At 42.8% G+C, this 22,967-nt stretch overlaps 1 protein-coding gene across 1 annotated transcript in view; it reads left to right on the forward strand.

The window, feature by feature from the left end:
- LTK (leukocyte receptor tyrosine kinase) overlaps positions 1–15,225 on the forward strand; it is a 678,246-nt gene extending 663,021 nt beyond the window's left edge. Inside the window, exons 25-28 of the mRNA XM_078662014.1 lie at positions 2,007–2,108; positions 9,665–9,799; positions 12,362–12,452; positions 13,956–15,225. Coding sequence (XP_078518140.1) covers positions 2,007–2,108; positions 9,665–9,799; positions 12,362–12,452; positions 13,956–14,723 — 1,096 coding nt within the window. The 3' untranslated portion in view covers positions 14,724–15,225. The remainder of the gene's footprint in view (positions 1–2,006; positions 2,109–9,664; positions 9,800–12,361; positions 12,453–13,955) is intronic.
- The last annotated feature ends 7,742 nt before the right edge of the window (positions 15,226–22,967 follow it).

The raw sequence follows: 22,967 nt of genomic DNA on the forward strand, positions 1-22,967 counted from the left end.
ATACATACATAAAAAAGTAAAAATAGAGAAAAAGGAGAAAAGCCCATATAAGAAATATTTAGAAAAATATACAAAATGTATTCAATATATAGATAAAAGCAAGTTTGGAACCTTGCACTCAGAAATATATATACTAGTACATATAACATTTGTTGTATAATACAAAACCAGACAAGTGGCAGGCAGAAGGAATTACATAGCAATGGAGTTCAGAACAACACTGAAACAACGACAGACAAGACAATGCGTCCTTCATTAATTATGGACACAGTTGCGTCTAATGGCATGTTTCCAGGCACACGTCTGAAAAAAATCTGAAATTCTTTTTCCGTAAAGCCAGTTGCACAAGTGCAATGTGTATGGTGTGCAACTGGGCATGCAAACATGACTTTTCTGGAGTGCAATCACACTTTTATAAAAAAGATATATATATATTCTCAATAGGGAAAATATTTCTACCTGTGGAGAAATATCTTCACTTACGCACCCCCACACTTATGGGTGTTCTCCTCTCATTCTCACTGTGCAAAGATATTTACTCCTGCACTTGATGGGAGTACATTTTCAATAGTTGAGCATTGGTCGTCGACAAGTTTGTGAGTACCCACGAACTCACAAATTTGTGGTTGTTCTTGAGCTTTCCAGAGCATCCCCTTCCTAGAATGCCCACTCCCCTCACATTGTAGATTTATAGCCATAATATTACATTAAATTGAAGACCTGGGTGAAAAGCAGCACTCTAGAAATCAACTGATTGATTCATTGATTGATTACACCCTAATGCAGAGTAAATCAATTTATGAGAGTAACTTCACCGCTGTGAATTGCTTGTAGTTGGAAATTAAGTTATTTGAAGGTGTAAGTGTAACCTACACGTTCACATGGATTTGTGACGTGGGGCGGGGGAGGGGCAGGGTGGGCATTTGGCGATGCGGCGCGCACAACGAAATTCGTTCTGTTTATTTATATGTTTACTTACCTCTAATCGGCCGTAATCCGTAGTTTACTACTCCTCACCCTGCCCCTCCCCCGTCCCACATCAGCGCCTGGCAGCCCTCCCACCACGGGCCGCTACTGGTACAGGACTGTCACCCAACACTTCAGTACTTTGAACTTTCAACTACACTGCCACCCATCCTTCAGTCCTGTGATAGAGGTTGAACTACATTTTCACTTACCCCTTTAGTACTGTAAAAAAGCCTTAGCTGGAATATAACCCTCCTGTTCAGTACTCTGAAAGAGGATATACTGGACTGTCACCCACCGCTTCAGTACTTTGAAAGAGGTTAAACTACACTGTCGCCTACCCCTTCAGTACTTTGAAAGACAGAGAACAAGCCAGTCTCCCTCACCTTTTCTACTTTGAAAAAGGTTCAACTGAGAGCGGCTGAAGGAACCTGTGATCACCCTACACAATATGTGGGTAGGCAGATATGTGAGCCTTAAGAGGGGCTATGTCAGGATAATGTTGACTCTGGGAGAGCTTTCTCCACTTAGAGTGCCTCATCCTTAACCTCCTACCTTTGACAACATGATGTCAGCAGCTCCTCAGCTGGACCACTTTAAAATGTAAACCACTACTCAATGGTGACTTTGTTCTGTATCACACTCATCATTGAGTATATGTTGTAGGATAAGATGTGCCTTCAGATCCCAGTGGGAATAGACATGATTTAACTAAAACAATGACCCATTCTACAAACTCAATCAAAGGCAATGGTTTACAGGTCATTTTATGTGACTAGGCCTGTCTTACATCTCACTTACGTGTGACTTACAGCTAGGAACAAGGCGCTCCCTTTAAAAAAGCTTTGTGAATCAGGTCTCGAGTGTCTCAGTGTCCAATAGCAGGTAATACTCTTTCGTGGTAGAAACCTATTTCATCATGTTGATTTATAAAGATGTCTTTTAGCTTGTTAAGAGTTTGTGAATAGAATACAAATAGATTTGCAACAATTGAACGTGTTCTAAAACTATTCCTGTCCACTGTGTTTGCTTCCTACTAGGGCTAGCTACTACCGCAAAGGGGGAAGGGCAATGCTTCCGGTCAAGTGGATGCCCCCGGAAGCCTTCCTGGAAGGAATCTTCACCTCCAAAACAGACACCTGGTAAGATGTCTAGTTCTGTGTATCAATATGTGTCCAGACCTGGCGGGGGTTGGGTGATCCACACAGGGCCAGACTGGGAACCGAAACCAACCCTGGAAAAAAGCTCGGCCAGCCCCGGGGTAACGGGGGGGGGGGGGGAAGGGGGCTGGCCGAGAATGGCTTTTGTTGCTGGGGACCGATATTGCAAAACAGGCCCCCGGTAACAAAAACGTCCGGCTCTACTGAATTCCAGGGGTTGCTGAGGTTTCCATGTCTTGATTCCACCCCATGCCTCTTTTTTCCACCACTCTACACTTCCAATCTCTTTATCTCACTATTGCAGGTTCTTTTTCATCTCTCATTTCTCCCGTTGTCACTCTATTCCTATTTTTCGCTTCCTTCTTCCCCTTTTCTGACTTTTTCTCTCTTTCTCCAGGGCAAAGTTTGATGATGAAAAATAAGTACCAGTCCTTAATAAAAAATGAGTGCAAGTGTTGAATGCATGCAATGACTGGCACAAATTAAGCACTGCAAGGAACATTCCAACTTCCATCAGAGGCTTAACTATTAGTAGAATCGATGCTCACAATCAGTGACATGTGACTGTCATAAGTGTCGGTATTGACATTTACGTGCTGGTGCCGTGCCGAGCACCAGAAACCACCGGCTCAAATGAAGCACTGTATCTGACACTGCTGTGCACATACTCTACGGACCCATTCCCTCATGTTCTTCTTTAGTGAGCTTTGCCCCTTGGAATGAACACTCAGCTCTGCTTTTGTGAATGGCCTTTTTTCTAGTCTGATAGTTTCTCCAAATTTTTGAAGTGGCGGTTCCTTTGTACGGTTATTCATTTAATCGTATTCACAGCGAGACAGATGGGCAAACATTTACTAAAAGTCATTCAGCACTGTGTGAAAATCTGCAGTGCTGCTCTGCACAAGGTGTAAACATTGCGACCCACAGTTTTTTCAAAGATTCGCATACAGGTGATGTTGAGGGGGTTGGGGGGTGAGGGGCACTTGCACAAAATAGTAATTTTTTTATGCTAAACGTTATGCCTCAGTACAAAATTGAGTGACGGTTGTCTAGCAGGAAATGTGCATTTGCTGGCCACCCTCCGGAACAAATTTCTATACGCAAACTATTGTCCTTGGGTAAATCACACAGTGTGTGTATGCAGAAGTGTGTGTGCAGAAGTTACATGTGTTTCATGAAGGGAAATCCCATGATTTTTGCCTTTGTTTATTGTTTAGCTTTCCTTCCGTAGTAGGATTTCATACCAAGCCAGATCGCTTCTACGTTTGCTTGGAATCCTAGGGGGTTTTGCGCTCTTCCGACGCTGGTATGCTTTCTTTGCATACATTAGCAGGGATTTAGTGTGGTGCAGTGCAAAGCCATTTTGTGGTGCACATGGTCAGCTTTTCAGTCAAAAAACTCTTTTATCCTAAAAAGTGGTTTTATCCTGCTTTTTGCATTGCTTTGTCCTTAATGTGTTGCTTTGCATTGCATGAGAACATGTTCTAAAGAGTAGGAAAACTTTGGTATAGTTTCAAAACGTGCACAGCTGGTCTCCAGGTAGGGTTTGTGAAGGATACCTGTATGATTTGTCTGTCTGTCTTCCTTTCCGCCATGAAGAGGAGGATCACATCCTGTGTTCTACCTCCCTCCCTTACCCGTGATCGCATGAGAAGGTGCGCAGTCCATTATGTTGCAGTCAGTAGCATTAGGCCTCAGAGTTAGAACCACCAATGACTTTCTGCTTCCTAGTCAATGGTGACGCAATCGTGTAGATTCTTTGTTCTTGAGTAGGCCAGAGTAGTTTAATTTTCAAGCACTGGATCTTGCATTGATTCACATTCTGGTATGAATCAATCCTCGTCGCCAAAGAAAGATGGCAGACATTTTAGCACTTTAATCTCCTGCTCGAACCAATCCACAGAAAATGCACACCTGGGAAAAAAGATAGGGGAGGGCGACAACTACCAGGTCAAGAACCCTGAGATCATAACTAAAATAATAAGAAGCACGTAAATACATCTCCAAAACATATAGTGTATAGTATAAATAAAAAAACTCAACACTTTCAATGGAGGTAGGGAGACAAAAAAGAGAATACTTACTTGCTGAGTTAAATTCTCAAAAAGATTTTGCCCGCCTGTCGGTATCTTTCCTGTGTCACTATCTGAATCCACAAGGCTTCCAAATAACAATTCGCAAGCCGGATGAGAGTCTTAAATAAAAGTTACTGCAACAACAGAATAAAGGAGAAGAGCACATCAGAGTGTTATTAGCAAGTGAAGAGGTTGGAAAAGTCTGAGACAGATCAGAATGAAAGCAACAATGCAGGATCAAGTCTGAGAAGTAAGATGAGGACACGGTGAGTCAGGAAGCACAAATCAGACACAGGAGTGAAGAAACTCCCTGGAGAGCAAATGATGTCCAAGCAGACTGGTTTGTATGCTTCTGAGCTTCGACTCCAAAATCACCACCATCCTGGACTCACTTCCACAGCCTAGTCAGCTAACTTGCCGGGACACGATCACACCTATCACCAGCTCAGGAAGCATCCCTGGTCCGTCTCTTAATGCCTTTAGAGCAGTCACACTGGATGAAGTCGAAAAGACCCTGGCCAAAATGAAAAGTGGCTCCCCCCTAGATCCCGCGCCCATGAGATTTCTCAAAGCAGTCGCCCCAGTGATCGCTCCTCCAGTCACAGAGCTGATCAACGCCTCTTTGTCTCAAGGCATGGTCCCCCCTGGCTGGAAGGGAGTGGTAGTGAAAGCCCTGCTAAAAAAAAAACAACTAGACCCTTCCGACCTAGCCAATTATAGACCAATCTCGCTCCTTCCTGGCATCAGCAAAATTGCCGAAAAATTGGTCAACGCGCAGCTGTCCCAGTTTCTAGAATCAAACAAACTGCTGCGTCAGTCCCAAACGGGGTTTCGCCCTGGCCAGGGCACGGACACCACCCTCCTCGCTGTCATCGAGGAGGCAAGGTGCATTCTGGATTCGGGGGGATCAGTGGCAGTGATCCTCCTGGACCTTAGTGCAGCCTTTGATACGGTGGACCACCGTGTCCTGCTCCACCGGCTGGCTAGGGCGGGACTCGGGGGCACGGCGCTGGCCTGGCTGGAGTCCTTTCTCTCGGGCCGCTCTTTTCAGGTCTGGGATGGCTGCTCCCGGTCTGACTCTCTTCCTCTGATAAATGGGGTTCCCCAGGGCTCTTCATTGAGCCCTACCCTTTTTAATGCCTATATGGCCCCTCTGGAAGATGTAGTTGCCCCCTTTGGATTTAAGATCGTGAGCTACGCGGACGACACGCAATTGGTCGTCTCACTGTCACACCTAGACCAGCGCCCAGACAGTCTTCTGCACTGCCTCCAGAAGATCCATCACTGGATGTGCGAATCTTCGCTCAAGCTCAATGGGTCTAAAACAGAGGTCATGCTGATGGGCAAGAAATGGACAACTATTCCATCATCTGTTTGGCCCGACTGCTTGGGTGAGGTGCCCACCCCCAGGAAAGAACTTAAGAGCCTGGGGGTCTGGCTTGAACCAGACCTAACCATGAAAACCCAGGCTACTAAAACAGCTGGTACTTGCTTTGGCCTCATGCGGTCCGTCCGCAAGATTCTTCCCCTACTCCCCCCCCCTTCCAGGAAATTACTGATTCAAGGACTAGTTCTTGCCCGACTGGATTACAGTAATGCTGTCTATTTGGGAGCCCCTGAATCCACCCTGGGTAAGCTGCAACGAACCCAAAATGCAGCTGCTCGGATGTTGCTTGGTTTCCCTTCCAGATCTTCCGCAAGACCTGCCCTCAAAGCACTCCATTGGTTACCAGTACGAGAGAGGATCGAGTTCAAGGCTATGTGCATTGCCCACAGGCTCCTAAATGGACAAGGCCCTTCCATCTTGGAAGAAATGGTTACCCCGTACAAGGCCCTGAGGTCCCTACGATCGGACAATGAACGACTGGCGAATGTCCCCAAGTTTAGGAGGGCACGTACCGGAGGCCGTCGCTTCTCTGTAAAGGCAACCTCTCGCTGGAATCTGCTTCCCTGCAGCCTGCGATTGGAACCCTGCTACCTTCGCTTTCGCAAACAACTTAAAACGCTGCTTTTCCCCAAGTAAAGAGTTCCGCTCCTCCCTTCCCCCCTCTTAGCCAATTCACAGTTTATAGCGCGGGGATGCCCTCGGGTCACCAGGCGCTCTATAAATCCTTAAATAATAATAATAATAATGGCTCTCAGAAGGACACCTGAGCTGGTGAAACAGTTTCTTTGTTGAGTGAGAGGAAATGCAAAAGCAGCATAGAATTCTATCAGGTCACCGTGGGTGGAAAGGATAACAGCCAAAACCCTGCCGCGTATGCCACAAAGATAGAAGTGCTGGCCTATAGAGGAGGAAGCTCGCTCTGTGGAATGGAAACCCAGGTGACGGCAGTCGAAGCAGACCTGTGGTAAGAGCAGGTAGATCAGTCTGAAGGGTGTGGCTCGAGGAGCTGTGCAGGGTGAGACATCCTGCCAGAGGAAGGCTCAGTGTTGGGTTGGGAAACTTCAGTGTTATTGCATGTAATTGTAGTCAGTTTCAGTATAGCCAGCCTTCAAGGCTGCTATTATTTGTATCAGAGCCAGCCATCCCACCAGCCTTGTTTGTCATGTTTTAATGAGATGGTTGTGTGCGAGCAGAGGCTCTCGGTTATGTGCTCTTGGTGTGTTTTCACATCTCTTTCCATTTTGCTTACTACTGTTTCTGGTTCATATAAATGTAACCCATAAAAATCAACTGCCATTCCACACCAATGTCTATTTCTATGTATTACAACAGTTTATTAGGACAGACATGTCAATAAACATGTTCATTACAAAATATAAAACTGCTTAAGTCCATTTAAAGAATATTCACACTAGACATGTCTCTTCAGCTCAGTGTGGTTTGTGTATTTCCTTAGACTCTTGTAACCTACAACATTAGTTCCCTCCCAAAGATGGCTCCCGATACCCGTCCTCGATTTGCTAAAACTGTTGTCGTAGATTCATCTTTGTTTTCACTTCTGATGGAGCAGTCATTGTGTCTGATCCATGCCTGTCTCGGAATGTTGAGCAGGTCAGCTCCTGAGCAGTGGCAAAGGTTCTACTCAGTGTCCTACATATGATGTCAGTCTCTGCAGTTGTCACGTCTTAAGGAATAGAAATGGGCATCTTAGAATTTGGGGCAATATATATAAAGAAATTCAATAAACACAGCAAGTCACCTTGTTGCGCTGCATGAAAGGGAAAGGGCAGGAATCTGCCATATTTGCCATTACATGGCGCAATTCCTGTCCTTTCCTGGCACACTTTTGACTGCCTAGCGCCAAGGTAGGTACCCTTGCGTTATGTTGCACAGGTCCCTGCGAAGCAGGCAGGATAGGTTTTCTGGAGAGGCATTTTCCTTTTTCTAAGTGTGCTGCACTACAATACAAAAAGAAAATGATTTAAAAAACGGAAAAATCATGCGAGGAAAGTAGAGACATCCCTGACACGCAGAACGGATGATTATGCCATCAACATGCCTAGTCATGGTAGACTAGCAGAAATGTACATACAAGCCGTCATGCAACGGCTATCGCCCAAACTGCTCCGATGGTACCTCGGGGGAGTGGGCTTTGTTATGAGTTAACTAAAGTTTTAATCTTCCGAAAAACACGAGTAAGCAAGGGGTATATATATAACAATTGTGGGAAGACAAAAATGATTTACATAGAGCTTGCAGAATGTCAATCAACAATATCATTAAACCTACTAATCTACAAAGCAGACCTTTCACCTCGAAGTTGGGTGAGATGCTACAAACTATACAGTAGATGGAACTTCAGTATGTTCTAGCATATGTACATCACTGTAAGAATGACAAAAATTAATAAAATATGTTTTAAAAGAAAGATGATTTCTGGAGCTCAGTAAATATAAAAAAGCAACCACTCGGAGCTCTCTCAAGAGGTTAGTTCTCCAGTGCCCCTCAAGGGACAAAGTTATTTCTTAACACTGAGTACAATGTACCCTCAGACCGCTTCCCTTCTCTTACCCTGGGCTCTTAGACCCTCCAGTGCTTAACCAACCTGCTCCATTGTTGTTTGTAGCTCCCCTGTGTCCGAGAACAACCTGTTGATATTTCATTTGACTTGTACAGGCTACAGAACTAGTAGTTAGCAACTCGGAAGAGTTTCCGGGTCAGTAGGCATTATTTGAAAGGAAATATGCTTATACTTCCAGAAATTGTTTCAAAGTTTAGTCAGCAATAATGCAGAGGAACTCACAGGTGTATGAACTATGAAGGTTCCTGACATTTATTATGTAATTTTTTCTTTCCGTAACTCTTTGACTAAAATGCACACTGTAAAAAAATACCTGCATAGGTGCCACCCAGTGTCCTACATATGAAGTCAGTCTCTGCAGCTCTCACGTCTTATGGTATGAAATGGACATCTAAGAATCTGGGGCTATATTTATCAAAATGCAACGCTGCAAGTCATCTAGTTGCGTTGCATGAAAGGGAAAGGGCAGGAATCCGCTGTACTTACCAATATACGGCGCAATCGCTGTCCTTTATTAGCACTGGCACACTTTTGGCAGCCTAGCGCCAATGTAGGCACCTTTGTGTTATGTTGCACTGGATTGGCTCTTGTGCATGAGGCAGTTTCGTCCTGCCCAGTGTATTACACAGCGCTACTCTGTCAGTGCATTCCCTGTTCTCCTTTTTTAGTTAGGTCTGACTTGACTGCGCAGTTGTCGCTCGATCTTAGGTGATCAACAGAAAAGGAACTTTATGAAGTGGTACTGAAAGTGTCTGGCGATAAGCATCGAGGGGCATATTATCAAGAACAGCATTAACATTATTGCCGCTTTAGCGGCAGCAAACTGCCACTAAACCAGCGATAATGAGCTTGATAATATGCCCTTGAGAATTCCCATAGAAACCCATTTTCCCACCAGAACCTGGGCTTATATGGGAATTAACAAGGGCATATTATCAAGCTCATTATCGCGGCTTTAGCAGCAGTTTCCCGCCGCTAAAGGGGCAATAATTTTAACGCCGTTCTTCATAATATGCCCCCAAAATCCTTATGCTACTCCCCAAAAAGTTAGAATAGGTGTCCAATTTTACTCGGGCAATAATTGATCAAATCTGACCAAAAAAAAGTCTTAATCAGGCCAGAACTATTTACCTTAATGTTGTTGAATATATTTTCAATATTAATCATGGAGCACTCATACGGTATCGATGGCCACTAAAAGGCCTTATCATTCCACCCTTTAGAGACCTTCTATAAATTACACTTTGGTGTTTCAGTTGTATTCTCGGTCATGCTATAAAGGGTGGTAGCACAATTAGTACCAGTGCTTTATTGGCTGGGCACTCATGCACAGACTACTAATATCTTATTGACAACGTTATAGACTACAAGGTTCTCTGCGGTCATGTTCAGTATCTGAAAAAGCTTCTGTCTGCAGGAATGCTGAATCGTGAGTGAGTCCTTCCTTTGTAACATTAAGACTAAAGCCCCACTGCTCATGGTTATTTTGTGGCAGGTCCTTTGGCGTGCTCCTGTGGGAGATCTTCTCCTTGGGCTACATGCCGTATCCGTGCAGAACCAACCAGGAAGTTCTGGAGTTTGTCACCAGTGGAGGACGCATGGACCCCCCGAAGAACTGTCCAGGACCTGTGTAAGTATATATAGCTATAAATCAACACTGTTAGCTCGCGCCGGGTCACTTATTGTTTAATAACAAACATTGCTCACTAACATAGGTACAGGTGAAGAAGAAAATGCAAATAAGCTGTACGCACACCAGGGGAAGCGGCTGCAGTCAATGTTGGTTGGATCAAGTGTTTTAGCTCAATTTTTGTTTCCAATGTCTTTCGTATGACTGTCTCTCTCACTTTCTTTCTTTCAATCTATTTCGCTTGTATTCTCTGTCCCCTTAGCTCTTACGGTATCTTTATCTCTCTGCTCAGGCCTCTTTGCCCCTTTAGCCAGTCTGAACTGTTGATGCTCGCAATGCCATCCATGCTGAGGTCTAGGAAGAGGGCGGCCTGTCCTGCATGAGATTAGCAGGCACACCATGGTGGTCCAAAACCTCTGGACGGTCTCAGCCTACAGTTCTCTGTGAATGTGGATTTATAGCCCAAAATGGCAGATCCATTTGCAGATCGGCATTCATAATTGGTAGTTGCACAAGAACATGTTCTGCTGATCCCCAAACACTGGGTCGAAAGTAGGCTGATAAGCTTAAATAGTTCTATGGGCTGCAGGGTGAATAATAATATATTTATTTTCCTGAGCATTACAAGCCAATACCAAGAAAGCATCTGCATTGTAACTTGGTCCCCACAGGGCAGGGTGCTGAAGTCCATCATCCACCTTGAATTCAGGATATGATTTTTTTCTACATCATGCCATTGCTTGGAATCAGAGCCTGTCTTTCCAGGTCTGAGCTTCATAGAGCTAAGGTAAATCAAACGATAGGGTTTGGATGGGGATCTAGGGGAAATACTGGGCGCTCAGCTACGTGTATTTGTAAGGGGGAACGTATGGGGAGATGGTGCAAGAGGACGAAGGGAAAAGCCCTATAACCCTTCTAAAGAGGTGTGCTGGAACCAACACACCGATACATGAGAAAAAGATTGTCCTCTGCACTCGTAAAGTAGTGTATCACAACGTGAGCGTAACAGTTTTCTAAAATAACCACATTCTCAATTGCCTTATCCGGAACCTGACATTCGAATGGAGCCCGCCTTACCTCGGTGAAGCAGCTTAGCCTGAATATGGGCCGCATTGTTTACCCACAGGAGTCAACCCGCACTGTGGTCCTTACCTGATGAGTGTATACTGCGGTATACTAGTTTTTGACACTGGATTGTAGTGTCGCCTTTTTCAGTTTTCCTTAAGTGGACGTCTCTACCAACATTTTACCGCTGCAATAAAGACGGCCAATGCTTAATTTTGATCTTTTAGATCTGCACTAGTTACTACGCTAATTGTGTTTCCTGAGACAACTGATCCTACGGTCAAGGGCCCAGCTGGGTTGGAATTATCACCGGCTAGGCGACCCCCTCGAACTGACTAGAATTCGGAAAGCCCTGAAGAGTCACGGATTGTGTTCCATAAGCGACGAAACACGTGTCGGCTGGCCTCTTAAGCATTAAATAGAGACATTCAAGAATATACTGTTCCTTGTTCATCTCCTTTTCCTCCAGCAATTGAGAATGTGGTTATTTTAGAAAACTGTTACGCACATGTTGTAATACACTACTTTTTTGAGTGCAGAGGACAATCTTTTTCTGAGCTTCATAGATGTTCTTGATCAAAAGCAGCGTTCATAGTCTGTCATTGGTGGCTCTAAAGATAAATGATCATGTGCCTTCTCCAGTGAGTCGTTTAAAGTCAACTTATTTCTCTTCTACAACACGTCACAAAAGTAAGACCTTTTGCCTAGTTCCTTTTGGAGTGACCCACCACTGGCCCAGGGAGAGACGTGTGAACCACCGAATGGACAAATAACATAACCCGAGAGGTCCCACTTCCATGGGGCTTGCTCATCTTATCTAACCAATTCTCATATTCTGTTCAGCCTGTTGTGCAAACATTTAGCAGTGGGGTTTTTCTGGGTAAACTGATTTGTGGTTATTGTGATGCTGGTAGGGAGGACCACTGGAAGGGGGTGGGAAGAGGGATGTTAGACTTCTCGTGGTGTGTTTTGTCATTATTCCACAAGATTGAAAAATATTTTCCAAACTCATCTAAAATTCCTTAACTGCTAATGTCCTCTCCCATGTGTGTGACCAAAGTCATACCAGCCAACAGAGCACGAAACCTGGACATCATTTAAAAAAAGACTGATACAACAAACCTCAAAATCCCCGCTTTGTAAATCACGGGTAATTCGTAAATAATTATCTAAACTAGTAGTCTAGTAGAAAGTGACAACCATAGCCCCTCTCTAGAGCTCAGAATCCATAAAAGATGATCATGAAAGAATCCACTTCTACCAAGAGTAGCTGCAAGTGTTCATTTTCTGCCTTTAAAACCTCACTTCCTTTTACAATTCATCTACATTTCATAAAATACTTCAATCCTGGTTTGCCACTCTAGCCACCTAGATTTGCTAATGTCTTGAGTCAGTCATGCGCCACTGTCTGAAGTCCATTCAACAGTCAACAAAAACCCGAAGTTAATAAATGCAAGCTGTAATTATTCAACCTTTGACCTCTCATTTTTGTTGCAGATACCGCATAATGACACAGTGCTGGCAACACAGTCCAGAGTACCGGCCTGACTTCACCACTATCTTGGAAAGGATCAAGTACTGCACACAGGTACAAGCCCCATAAGCCTATCTCTGGTTCAATAATGTTTTGCTTATTTTGGATCCATAGGATGGTATAAGGCATTTAACTGAGAAGGTTAGTGGCATAGCATGACGTCACAAACCTCCTTGCTGCCTGAGCAATGGTTATATTTCATTAGAGGCTGCTAGGACCCAAAATGCACCCATAGTGTTCTCAATAGAAAGGTTCTTTTAACTAAATCCAACATCACAATAGGTATTATGACAGCCTAACTGGCGCTAATGTTTGCACACAGTCCTGTGGCTAAGGTCTGACAGAGCACAACACTTTCTCTGGTGAAGCAGGGTCTCTGACCGCAGGCAACATGAGCGGAGTTCAAAATGCAGAGCAGACGTCAGCCGCAGAACTCTCAATCAGGCAACTCGGAGAAGCCGTAATTCACCCAGAAACACACATAACCGCATAGAAGTATGCCAAACAAAGCTGGGCTTCCTTATGCACCACTCAGTACATCCTGGTGTCCCTTGATGAAGTGCATCTTCCTTTGAGCCTTCTTGAGACAGATGTGGTCTAGACAGGGTCTAGTGACTGACCAGGGGGCTTAGCTTCTAATCCCAGCTTGTGCACTTCAGTAAAAACCTCAATCATGTGATCTCCTTAGACTACATAGTGTACATGTCTGTAATGTTACTATGTAAAACCTGACTTATGGTCTTCTATCCTCTTTACATGTTCCCATCCCTCCCAGCTTCCAGTCACGCCCTAGTTTCTGTAAGATAGGCGCAGAAATAACCAAAAGCCCAGAGGGACGTAAAATTCAAGATGATCATACAACATTAATACTAATGTTCTCTGTAAATGCTCTATTCTTCGAACCTTGACTGTAATATGTGAATGCCCTAAAATTAAGTGAAGAAAAAAAATTCCTGTAGATATTCTTTTTTTTTTTTTTTTAAACTTTTTATTAACTTCAAAACTTACATAAACAAATAAAGAAAACAAAACACAAGGCATTACATTACAGATGTGTCGCTTCGGTGTCGGGGGAGGGAGTACGCATGCAGACCAATCGGCAGATCCATATAGTGTGGAAGGGGGGGGGGAGGGAGACCAGGAGCAAGCAAGAACAGCTAACCAGTCGTGGAGGAAACAATAGGCTGGGAGGAAGATAAGTCAGTTTCAAAGTCTGTGGGAGGGGGGGTACATATATCACCACGGTATGTGTTCCACTGATTCCAGATCGTTCCCCATTTTCCTGTAGATATTCAGTAAATAAAACACTGCCTTGGGCAGTAGATAAGGGTTTCAGAATAAGCAGTTACATCCTCTTTTCATATACCGTTCACTTCTGTTTTCTACTTGACTTTCTTCCTCTTTTTTAACAAAGTGAAATCGTCATGCTGTGAGTTGTTAACCCTTCCTGTCTTCAAACTGGTAATTCACGTTTTTCATGAAAATCCCTATTTGTGCAGAACTGTGCTAAATGTTGTGGGAACACAAACTCCTCTAACCTGACTGTGTGCATTTCAGGATCCTGATGTCATGAACACCGAGCTGCCTGTGGAGAGCAGCCCAGCCCCGGATGAGGAGGGCAGCACCGTCATGCGGCCATCAAGTGCTGGTGGGATGACGTCTCTGCCGATTAACTCTAGCCTCACGCCCCAGCTGGTTCAGAGGACACCAGAACCACAGCATCTGGTCCATAAAATCTCAGAGCGGCCACAGGAGCTGCTGGTGGACACCCTGGCAGGATGGCCTGCCCAAGAGCCTTCTCTACCGTGCCTTGGCGATTCCACCGGTGGGCCAAGGCATGCACAGAGCTCGAGCCCGGTACTTGAGCACAAGCTGCAGACGGCGCAAAGACTGGCCAACAAAAACAAAAACCTGTGGAACCCCACCTACGGCTCTTTAGTCATGGACAGCACTTGCCGGCCCAGCCATAACACTAATCCTAAACCGACCCTTGAGCAAGAAGATTCTGGCTTCGATGGGAACTGCAGCTCCTCCCTGAGTTCACGAGCATCTCCAAACCGGGGACCGTGCCCGCACGTGGAAATTGGTGGGATTGAGTTGGTCAAGCTGCAGACCTTCCCATGTGGCAACGTGAACTACGCATATGACGACCTCTGTTTTGAAATGAACGGGGCCTCCGTGGTGGACACAAGAGACAGAGCCACTGTCCTCAGAAGTGCCAGTCTTCATGGTGAGAGCAAGGTTCCGCGAAAGCCAGGCAAACCTTCGGGGGAGAGGGACTCAGGTCTCTCCCTCTCCGAAGACTTGAACATCATGCCTGTGTAGCGATAAGCTCCTCTCTTTCCCTTAAAGGAATTGTCTATCCCGTGTTTATTTTATCAAATACAATTCTATATATTAATTTTCCTCCTTCAAGTGGCCCAAAGTGAATTCATTAACAGAGGCAGCTATAGATGATGTGAGTGCTCTACTAAATTTATACTGTACATGGACCATTTTAGCACAAGCTCTTTCTAAAATGGCGCTGAGGATTGCGATGTGCGATGAACAGACTCCTACTTGGTTAATGTACTTTTTTATATTGGCCACTGCCTTCCTAGTAGCAAAACTAACAAGACAGTATATTTCGCCATAGATCTGACTTGATGCAACACAGAATGCCATCACCATCTCCATGAATGGCAGTCAGTATCACACAGGTACATGCTGTGACCACTGCCTCATTAAACAATTGCATCTTCATTTCACCATTCAGGAAACTCAGGGCTGCTGAAGGGATGAGTATGTTGGAATAAAATAATATGTAGAAATAAAGCTTCTTCAGGCATGTTTGGTAACAATTTAACAAAACAAACTCTCTCAAAAATAATCTATTATGTGAAAGCCATATGTGTGTGCCTCAACCTCCAGAAGTACAAACCTAAACTGAAGCCTGTCATTAGACTAAGCCAACATGTCAGATTAGGAAATTAAATCTGTATTGAGGGAGGAGGCTAGAGTGGAACCTTTACAGGTGGAAATTGAGAGGGATTATTCATGATGGATATTTGAGGAAGAATTCCTAAAGACTTGTTCAGTATTAGCAAAACAAATGTGTGAGGATGGACTAAGTGAAATCAAATTCCTTCAGTTTGTAGGAGACAATTCAAAGGGGGCACTGTGAGGAATGGTGAGACATTTAAAAGTGGTCAGCTATACCAGACGCCATGCGCAGCCCTCAGAGGAGCGTCACCAGAGCTCCTCCATGCGCTGTATGATGATTCAAGTGCTACTGTTAATGGCTTTAAATCGGATACAAGGTGCCTTTGATGGGGACTAAGCGCCTATTGATTTCTGGCTAGCCTTTAGATGCACAAATCTGCTTATCTGCAAATGTGCATACACCCGAAATCAGCGCATCATCATGGTGAGGGCCAGGACACGCCAAAGAGCCCCGGATGATGAAATCACTGTGATATGAACACGTTGACTGGTATACATTCTGTCTAGGGCAGTGCTTGATTTGTAAAATAATGTTTGCCAGTGTCCAAAACTCTGCTGAGAAGCCCATGGCCGGTGCAATGAACTATTGGCACTCCAAATACTAAGGTTGGCCAGTCTTAAATCCACCTAAAGCCCTTTTAATTAACTACCAGACACTCTCTGCCCTTTTATTTCACTCTTGCTTTCTCCCTTTGTGGTGGTTTTTCCGTCTTTCTCTTCCTTAGTTGTTCTGTTTTGTGTGTTTTTCTCTCCCTTGCTCTCAGTAAATGTCTGATGCGGAAACATAAGTGTTGGTCCCATAAAACTAGTACTAATCAAAAAATGACCCAGTCCTCAAGGCAACATAGGAATAAATCAGGCTGTAAACAGTTCTAGATCGTCCAAAGAGCACTCTAAATATATTTAGAGTGCTCTTTGGACGATCTAGAACTGTTTACAGCCTGATTTATTCCTATGTTGCCTTGAGGACTGGGTCATTTTTTGATTAGTGTTGGATTGAGTGGAGGGCGATCCAGTCCTTTCTGCCCCTCTTGACTCCTAGTAGTTGAATACCCATAAAACTAGTGCCAGCGGCACCCACCGGCAAACACTGGCTCAAATTAAGCCCAGCCTAAGAGTTTTGGATTTGTGAAAAATAGGATTTGAAACTTAAATCATACCCCGCGGTTGTCACGTTGCCTCATGTCTTGAGGATTCCTTTTCAATGTCAGTTTATTTAGCCCATTGCTATGTGTATATAAAGCCATGACGTGAAACTACAAGGCCCAGAATGCTGAGTGTTGTATCAAAAATAATCAAGACTGACTGAAAGTCACTCTCCTGATATTGGCTAGTTAATAACTTTTAATGTTCTTAAGACAATCTAATGATTTTCAATCTTACATTTAAAAATTCTATGGGCCTCATTCCACAACACACATCAGTCAATGTATTAATTTGTCAAATTATTTTGGAAAGCATGTCGTATCAGAGGGACAAAACAGTATGGACACCTTTTAAACATGCTCTGTAAACCTTCTTCAACCTCTACTGACTGCCAGGCAATGATTTTCTTTATGTATGACATCAGAGTAGTAGTTGCTCAAACAGCATTACTTTTTTGCCATGAAGGGATGGGTGCAATGTGGCCCGAGACACACAAATACAAGTTGGTAAAATAAGTCAACCGCACATATGTTTTACACTGCCCAGGGAATCCCTTGCCCATCCAAGAAGAAATTCTGAAAGTACTTGCAAGTTACTTTTTGGTGTTTGGAAAAATTCCATTAAAGTAGATTCTAAACGTAGAATTCATGAAAAAAGATATTACATTATAAAGTTATTCACCAGTCAAAGATATTCACTTCACGCGTTATACTCTCCAGAAATCCAGCAAGTTTGTTTTGTCTCTCACTCCCTCTTTCGTTTGCTCTCTTTCTCTCAATACCTTACCAGAGATGTAGATTTCACTCTGATATATTTCATATTAACTATTTTCATTGTCTAAAAATGTCTCCTAAATAACATGCCAACCCTTATAATTTCTTACAGTAAAGATGTTTTCAGGCAACGTTAAAATGTCATTACAGCCACTGTACTGTTTGACTTGTATGAATATCTTTACTCCCAGAATCAGTATGTCATCACTTTGGTTAGGAGAGCTTCAATCATTGTGATTTTGTTGTGTTTGTTGCTTAACTGTAAATCCAGTAAGTAATTTTGTGAAATTCTACAATTTTGTTATCGTAGTATCCGGCAGCGGCTGCTGCCAAGATAAAATGATGAGGCTGCGCAGGAGCAAATAATAATTAAAAAAAGAAAACTTACCTGCTTCTCCGGCTGCAGCTCTGTCTGCCGGATTCCTTATGCTCCTCTTCCAGAGGTCCTGGGCCAACACAGACTCCCAGACAGCCGCGGCTGGTAGTGGGAGTACCTGCCGGGCGGTGACGTGGGGAGGGGGAGGGGCAGGGTGGGGAGTAGTAATGTATGGATTACGGACTTTAACAGGTAAGGAAACATATAAATAAATAAAACAAATTTCGTTGTGTGCACTGCATCACTAAATGCGATGCAGTGCGCGCTACGAAATTCGTTTTATTTATGTATATGTTTACTTACCTATTAAGGTCCATAATCCATACATTACTACCCCTCACCCTGCCCCTCCCCATCCCCACATCACCGCCCTGCAGGTACACCTACTACCGGCCGCGGCTGCTCCCTGACTCCCCACCCAATCCAGACACTGCTCTCATGCTGTGAGAGCAGCGCCTGGATTGGTCTGGGCTACTTGGATAGGCGCTAATGGAGGGACTGGGACGGAGCGTGCCATGTCTCTATCCACCTGTACTATACAGCTGGGTAGAGAAGTTCTAAGTGTGCATGTCTGTTTGGTCTGCCTAATACCACACACCAAAAAGACATTGCACCTACAAGTGCCCTCCACTTCTCTTCCGCCATTGCGGAGGAGCTGCCGCTGGTAGTATTATAGAAACACAGTTTATGTTATCTAATGGATCGAGAATAAAACAATTCCACTCAAAACAGGCACACGTGGCCTTCCTGAACAAATGCATTATGCAAAATCTATTTTTGATTATCTAAAAGAGTCGCACAAAAAGGCTGATCTTTTAAACCCTGGATGAACCACTGATTCACAGACAGAGGATTTGCAGCCCTGATGTTCCACTATCACCAAAGAAGAGACTGTCTGTGTTTATATGCAATATTGTTATGTGACTTTTCAACAGATGTACAAAGAAATGTGAATTTAGATTTATAGTAGAGTTATAACCAGTGATAGAATCATATTTCTAGGATAGTCCATAATTTTTACCTCCACAACAGAAATATAATTCGCTTTCGCTTTTGCCCTCCTCCTTTTAGATTTTGTGAACGTTCTCTGCAACATGTATATATTTTTCTACCATGCTGACTACATGGTTGAATCTGTGAAACCCTAACATATTTTTTTAGGAACAACATGCAAAAGGAAAATACTTAAAAGTGAATTCTAGCAACAAATAAAGTTTCCCTTGTCAGGAAGCACTTGGGTTCATATATAGCAACCAGGGCACAAAATCTCTCTCTTGCATCATGATGTTTGATTTCATTTTTCTTCAGTCAAGGTTGTTTTCATCAATAGGCCTGGATCACCTTCATTGACGCACAAGTAGAATGTTCAAAATGTTCAGAATATCTATCACAAGCAGTGCATTAAATGGGCAAGTACTGTCTGGTACTGAGTACTTGCACTTATTTTATTTGAAAAGGAGAGTACCTACACTTCTCAGTACTATTATAATACATTTAATTGGTGAGTACTGGCACTTCTAAATAGGTACTCTATATAGTGAGTATCAGATCCTCTATTCCATTTAAAGCACTGATTACAAGTATACTGATTACCTACATTTGAGATTTGTAAGCTGTATGATTTGCAGTTCTAATTGTTCTATCAGAATAATTTCAAATCAAGCATCACTATTCAAAAGCCTGAAATTAACTGTCCGCTTGATATCATAGGATAGTGCCGACAGCTTGGAAGGTCAGCACCCATTCAGGTGTTGAGAATAATCAATACTCACATTCAGATTAATTGTAATACATTTATTTCATGAATATTAAAAGTGGGAGTAATAAATTCGCAACAAGGTTCACCCCTCCAGAAACGTACTTTTTCATATTCCAGTTTCTAATGCTGAGTTCTAAACTGAAGTACAGGATTTCCAACTAAAATAAAGAAATCTGAAATTAACACTGCAAATTGAAATGAATAGTAATCTAATAAAAACCAACTGTCCCAATGTACCTGTAGAGGACAGCGTGAACGTTATGCGTTGTTACATGATTTTTGTATAGTTCTGCATTCAACAATTATTTGGCCATTCTGTGTTGTTGGAGAAATCCTTTCCTCCTGTAACCTTCAAGTTGTGAGTTTGCCCATTGGAGGGCACTCAATTGGCATGGGTTTTGCAGCCTTTTGTCAGGCCCATTTCATATTTTAGTGTATCAAGTGTAGTTACAGTAAAAGGGACTCCAAAAGAGTAGTTGTTTGTGACATTTCTGTGAGCCTATGTGCGTTTATGGTTTAGCAATGATTGGTGGTGGGTTTGTAAATGCCCTCCCATGTGTATGTGGTCCATAGTTCTCTTTGTTGTGGGTAGCAATACTGGGGTGGAGTTGTGCACTGAAGAGGTAGAGGGTCCTTGCAAGTATCCTCCAAAGCAAAGAACACTTTTCACATACTACCTAAAACTTAGTTTCCTCTTTGTGTATTTGGCCAATTTTTGGAATTAAAATGAAAGAGGTATCAGAATATAAATTGTATTGCCTGTTTCTGGAAACTTTGGTCACATGGGAAAGCCACAATAGGAACATTAAATCACAGCCAACAAATTAGCTGTTGCAGTACATTTCGTCTCTCTTCTCTAAATTTTAACCTGGAACTCATATGGAATTCAATATTGACCTTCCTAGTATAATTTTTAAGAAACAAAACAAAATCCAAAGACTGGGGCCAGAAATAATTTTTAAATATCAGTACAAAAAAGAACAAATATTTCATACAGGATCCCCTCCCCTCACCTCTACTAATCCCACATCTAATAAATTAATAAAGTAGTTTTTTTAGGTGAAAAAAGTGTTTCATAGAAGGGATGAGAGAAGATGCCCCTCATCGTACTCCCACTTCAACTCTCTCAAACTATCATTTAATAAATGAGCTTTGAAAATTTCCATTATGTAAATTCTTATGCAAAGAATCCACAATACCCAAAAACATCAATTAACTTTAGAGAGACTACTGTAAAAACTGTCTGCAGAAATTCCTTAACATTTTCAAAACCTTTTAGCGCACTTATAACCTTATGCATTACACAAAACCTCCCCCATGTTTTCCCTACGCCTATTACTAAGCCGTATCTTACCTTTTTTCCATCGACAACCCTTGTTCAAATGTCACGTTGCCCAGTCTACTGATCACTAACAAAAATAGCTTTATCAACATCATTTTTTGTTTCAGTAAGCTAAAAATGGAATTAACTTCAGAGTGGTTCTTAACTGGAGCTTAAGGGCCTTGGAAGCACATCCATAATTTTCAAAACTTGCATTGACAGAATCCGTAATGTTTACACCTAGACGGAGCTGCATATGAAATTGGAAATGCTAATGTTCCATCGACAAAACTTTATAATCCCAAGACCATGTTTTGCTAGGAAAACCCAGACAGAAAAATCCACTTACCTTCACATAATAATTTCTATAGTTTAGAAACATAGCCGCAAACCCAGCCCCTGTTTGTTTGCTGATTCCAAATCAAAATCATAGCAGTAGAGAAAGTGACCTCGACAGCTCTATACCCTCCACCCAGTACATCAGTAGAAATGACATCATATGACTTTCCACCCTGATTAAATTGACACCGCCTTTCCCACTGATGAAATTTCACACATACATGTGTTGAAATCTCTCCGACAGTAAGTGTACAAATAATAATTAACTATAACAAACACACAAAAGTTTATTAAAAAAGGCTGACAGATGAGTTGCAAATGGTAGTTTAGGAGTCACATTTCCGTCCCCTGGTGAGTCATAAGTGACCGGTTACTGTGAGACCTAGCCATTACCTCCTTGATGGAACCTGCAGTGAAAGAATGTTCCGCACGGCGTCTATATGATTTATCCCTTAGGATCTAGAGTTTCAGGAGACAACTCACCTGAAAAGTTAGACTCTGAAAAATATATGAGGTCATAGTTACTACCACCCTGAATTGGTAATTTGTTAATGGTTCACATCCTCAGCAAATGTTTCCCCAGGGCATTAATTATTTGTCATTTAATGGAAAATTGATTACATGGATGGAACGTACATTAACCCAAAGCCCTGCAAGCTGTAACAAACATGAGCATTTCAACGCCTGTAATTGGTGCTCTATCAGAATTGCTTGCAGAGTTGTTGTTTAAGCAAATAATCAAACACTAATGCTATATGTTTGATTTATAATCTTTTAACTTTTTTTTTTGAGAAGTTACAGAAATATCTTAGTGTAAATATCTGATGATACCATACCCAATGCAATGTTGGTGCAGGGCGTACACAGAAGGTCCATAGGGAAATTATGTGCGTTCTGTGGAGCATGTTGTCTCTTAAAACTGTACCAGAGTTTGTTACATGTCAAGTGGCATAACTCTTGCCTACAGGAATATGGTGTCAAATAATTGTCCTCAAAGGAAATTAGATGTCCATAAATAACATCCTACAAACTAGTCAATACTGGGTCACTATATCTCATGCGACAAAACTAAAACATGCACTACATCAAGCTAACCTTTACATCGCAAGGTAAGAAAGGTGTTAGTAGATGTTGAGTTAAGAATAGAGAATAAATACTCTGACAATGTAGTAGTAGGCAATGTAGTCAATGCAATAGTTCTATAGGCCAAAACTAACAACTAACTAGTGAGCTATTTAGTAAGTGTGGTATTTCCCTGAAGCTAAATAGCCTCTGGGACATGGTATTTACATTTATGAGTGGCCAACCCAGTGATCATGAAAACAACCGTTTGTAGGGTTTGGCTTACTGGATAGATGATAGTGTCTGCCAAGGTTTTCTAAGTAGCCTTGGTGGGTCTTTGCTCAGCAGAATGCTCTTCAGTTTTCTTCAGATTGGTTGTTCCCTGCATGACCTAACCCATTTCCAGCCAGGTCCTACTGCACTGTTCACATGTGGAATTCTAATGACTGTGTGCACCATGAACAGTAAAATATCTACGGTAGAACTTCTACCCTAAGTCGGAATCAATCTGTGATCACCCTCTTGGTGTGCTATATGATGCAGAGAACTACCGCTGCCTGATAGTCCTTCCAAAGGTGATACTGTGTGTTCTTTTCATATGCCTACATTGCGTAACAGACTTGAAGCGTTACTTCGCCCCCAGTGATTCACTTTGGGTTAGCTCAATCTCATTCAGGCATCTTCGACTGTTTCTACTTATTATTACATTTTTGTTGCTGTTGGTAACAGCAATGCTGCTCATAAGCCCATGTTTTCGACCCTTGTAAATATATGTATAACAAGCCTGCGTCTATGCAATTTCAAATCAGGT

This window comes from Lissotriton helveticus, chromosome 9, assembly GCF_964261635.1.
Source record: "Lissotriton helveticus chromosome 9, aLisHel1.1, whole genome shotgun sequence".
Lineage (NCBI taxonomy): Eukaryota > Metazoa > Chordata > Amphibia > Caudata > Salamandridae > Lissotriton > Lissotriton helveticus.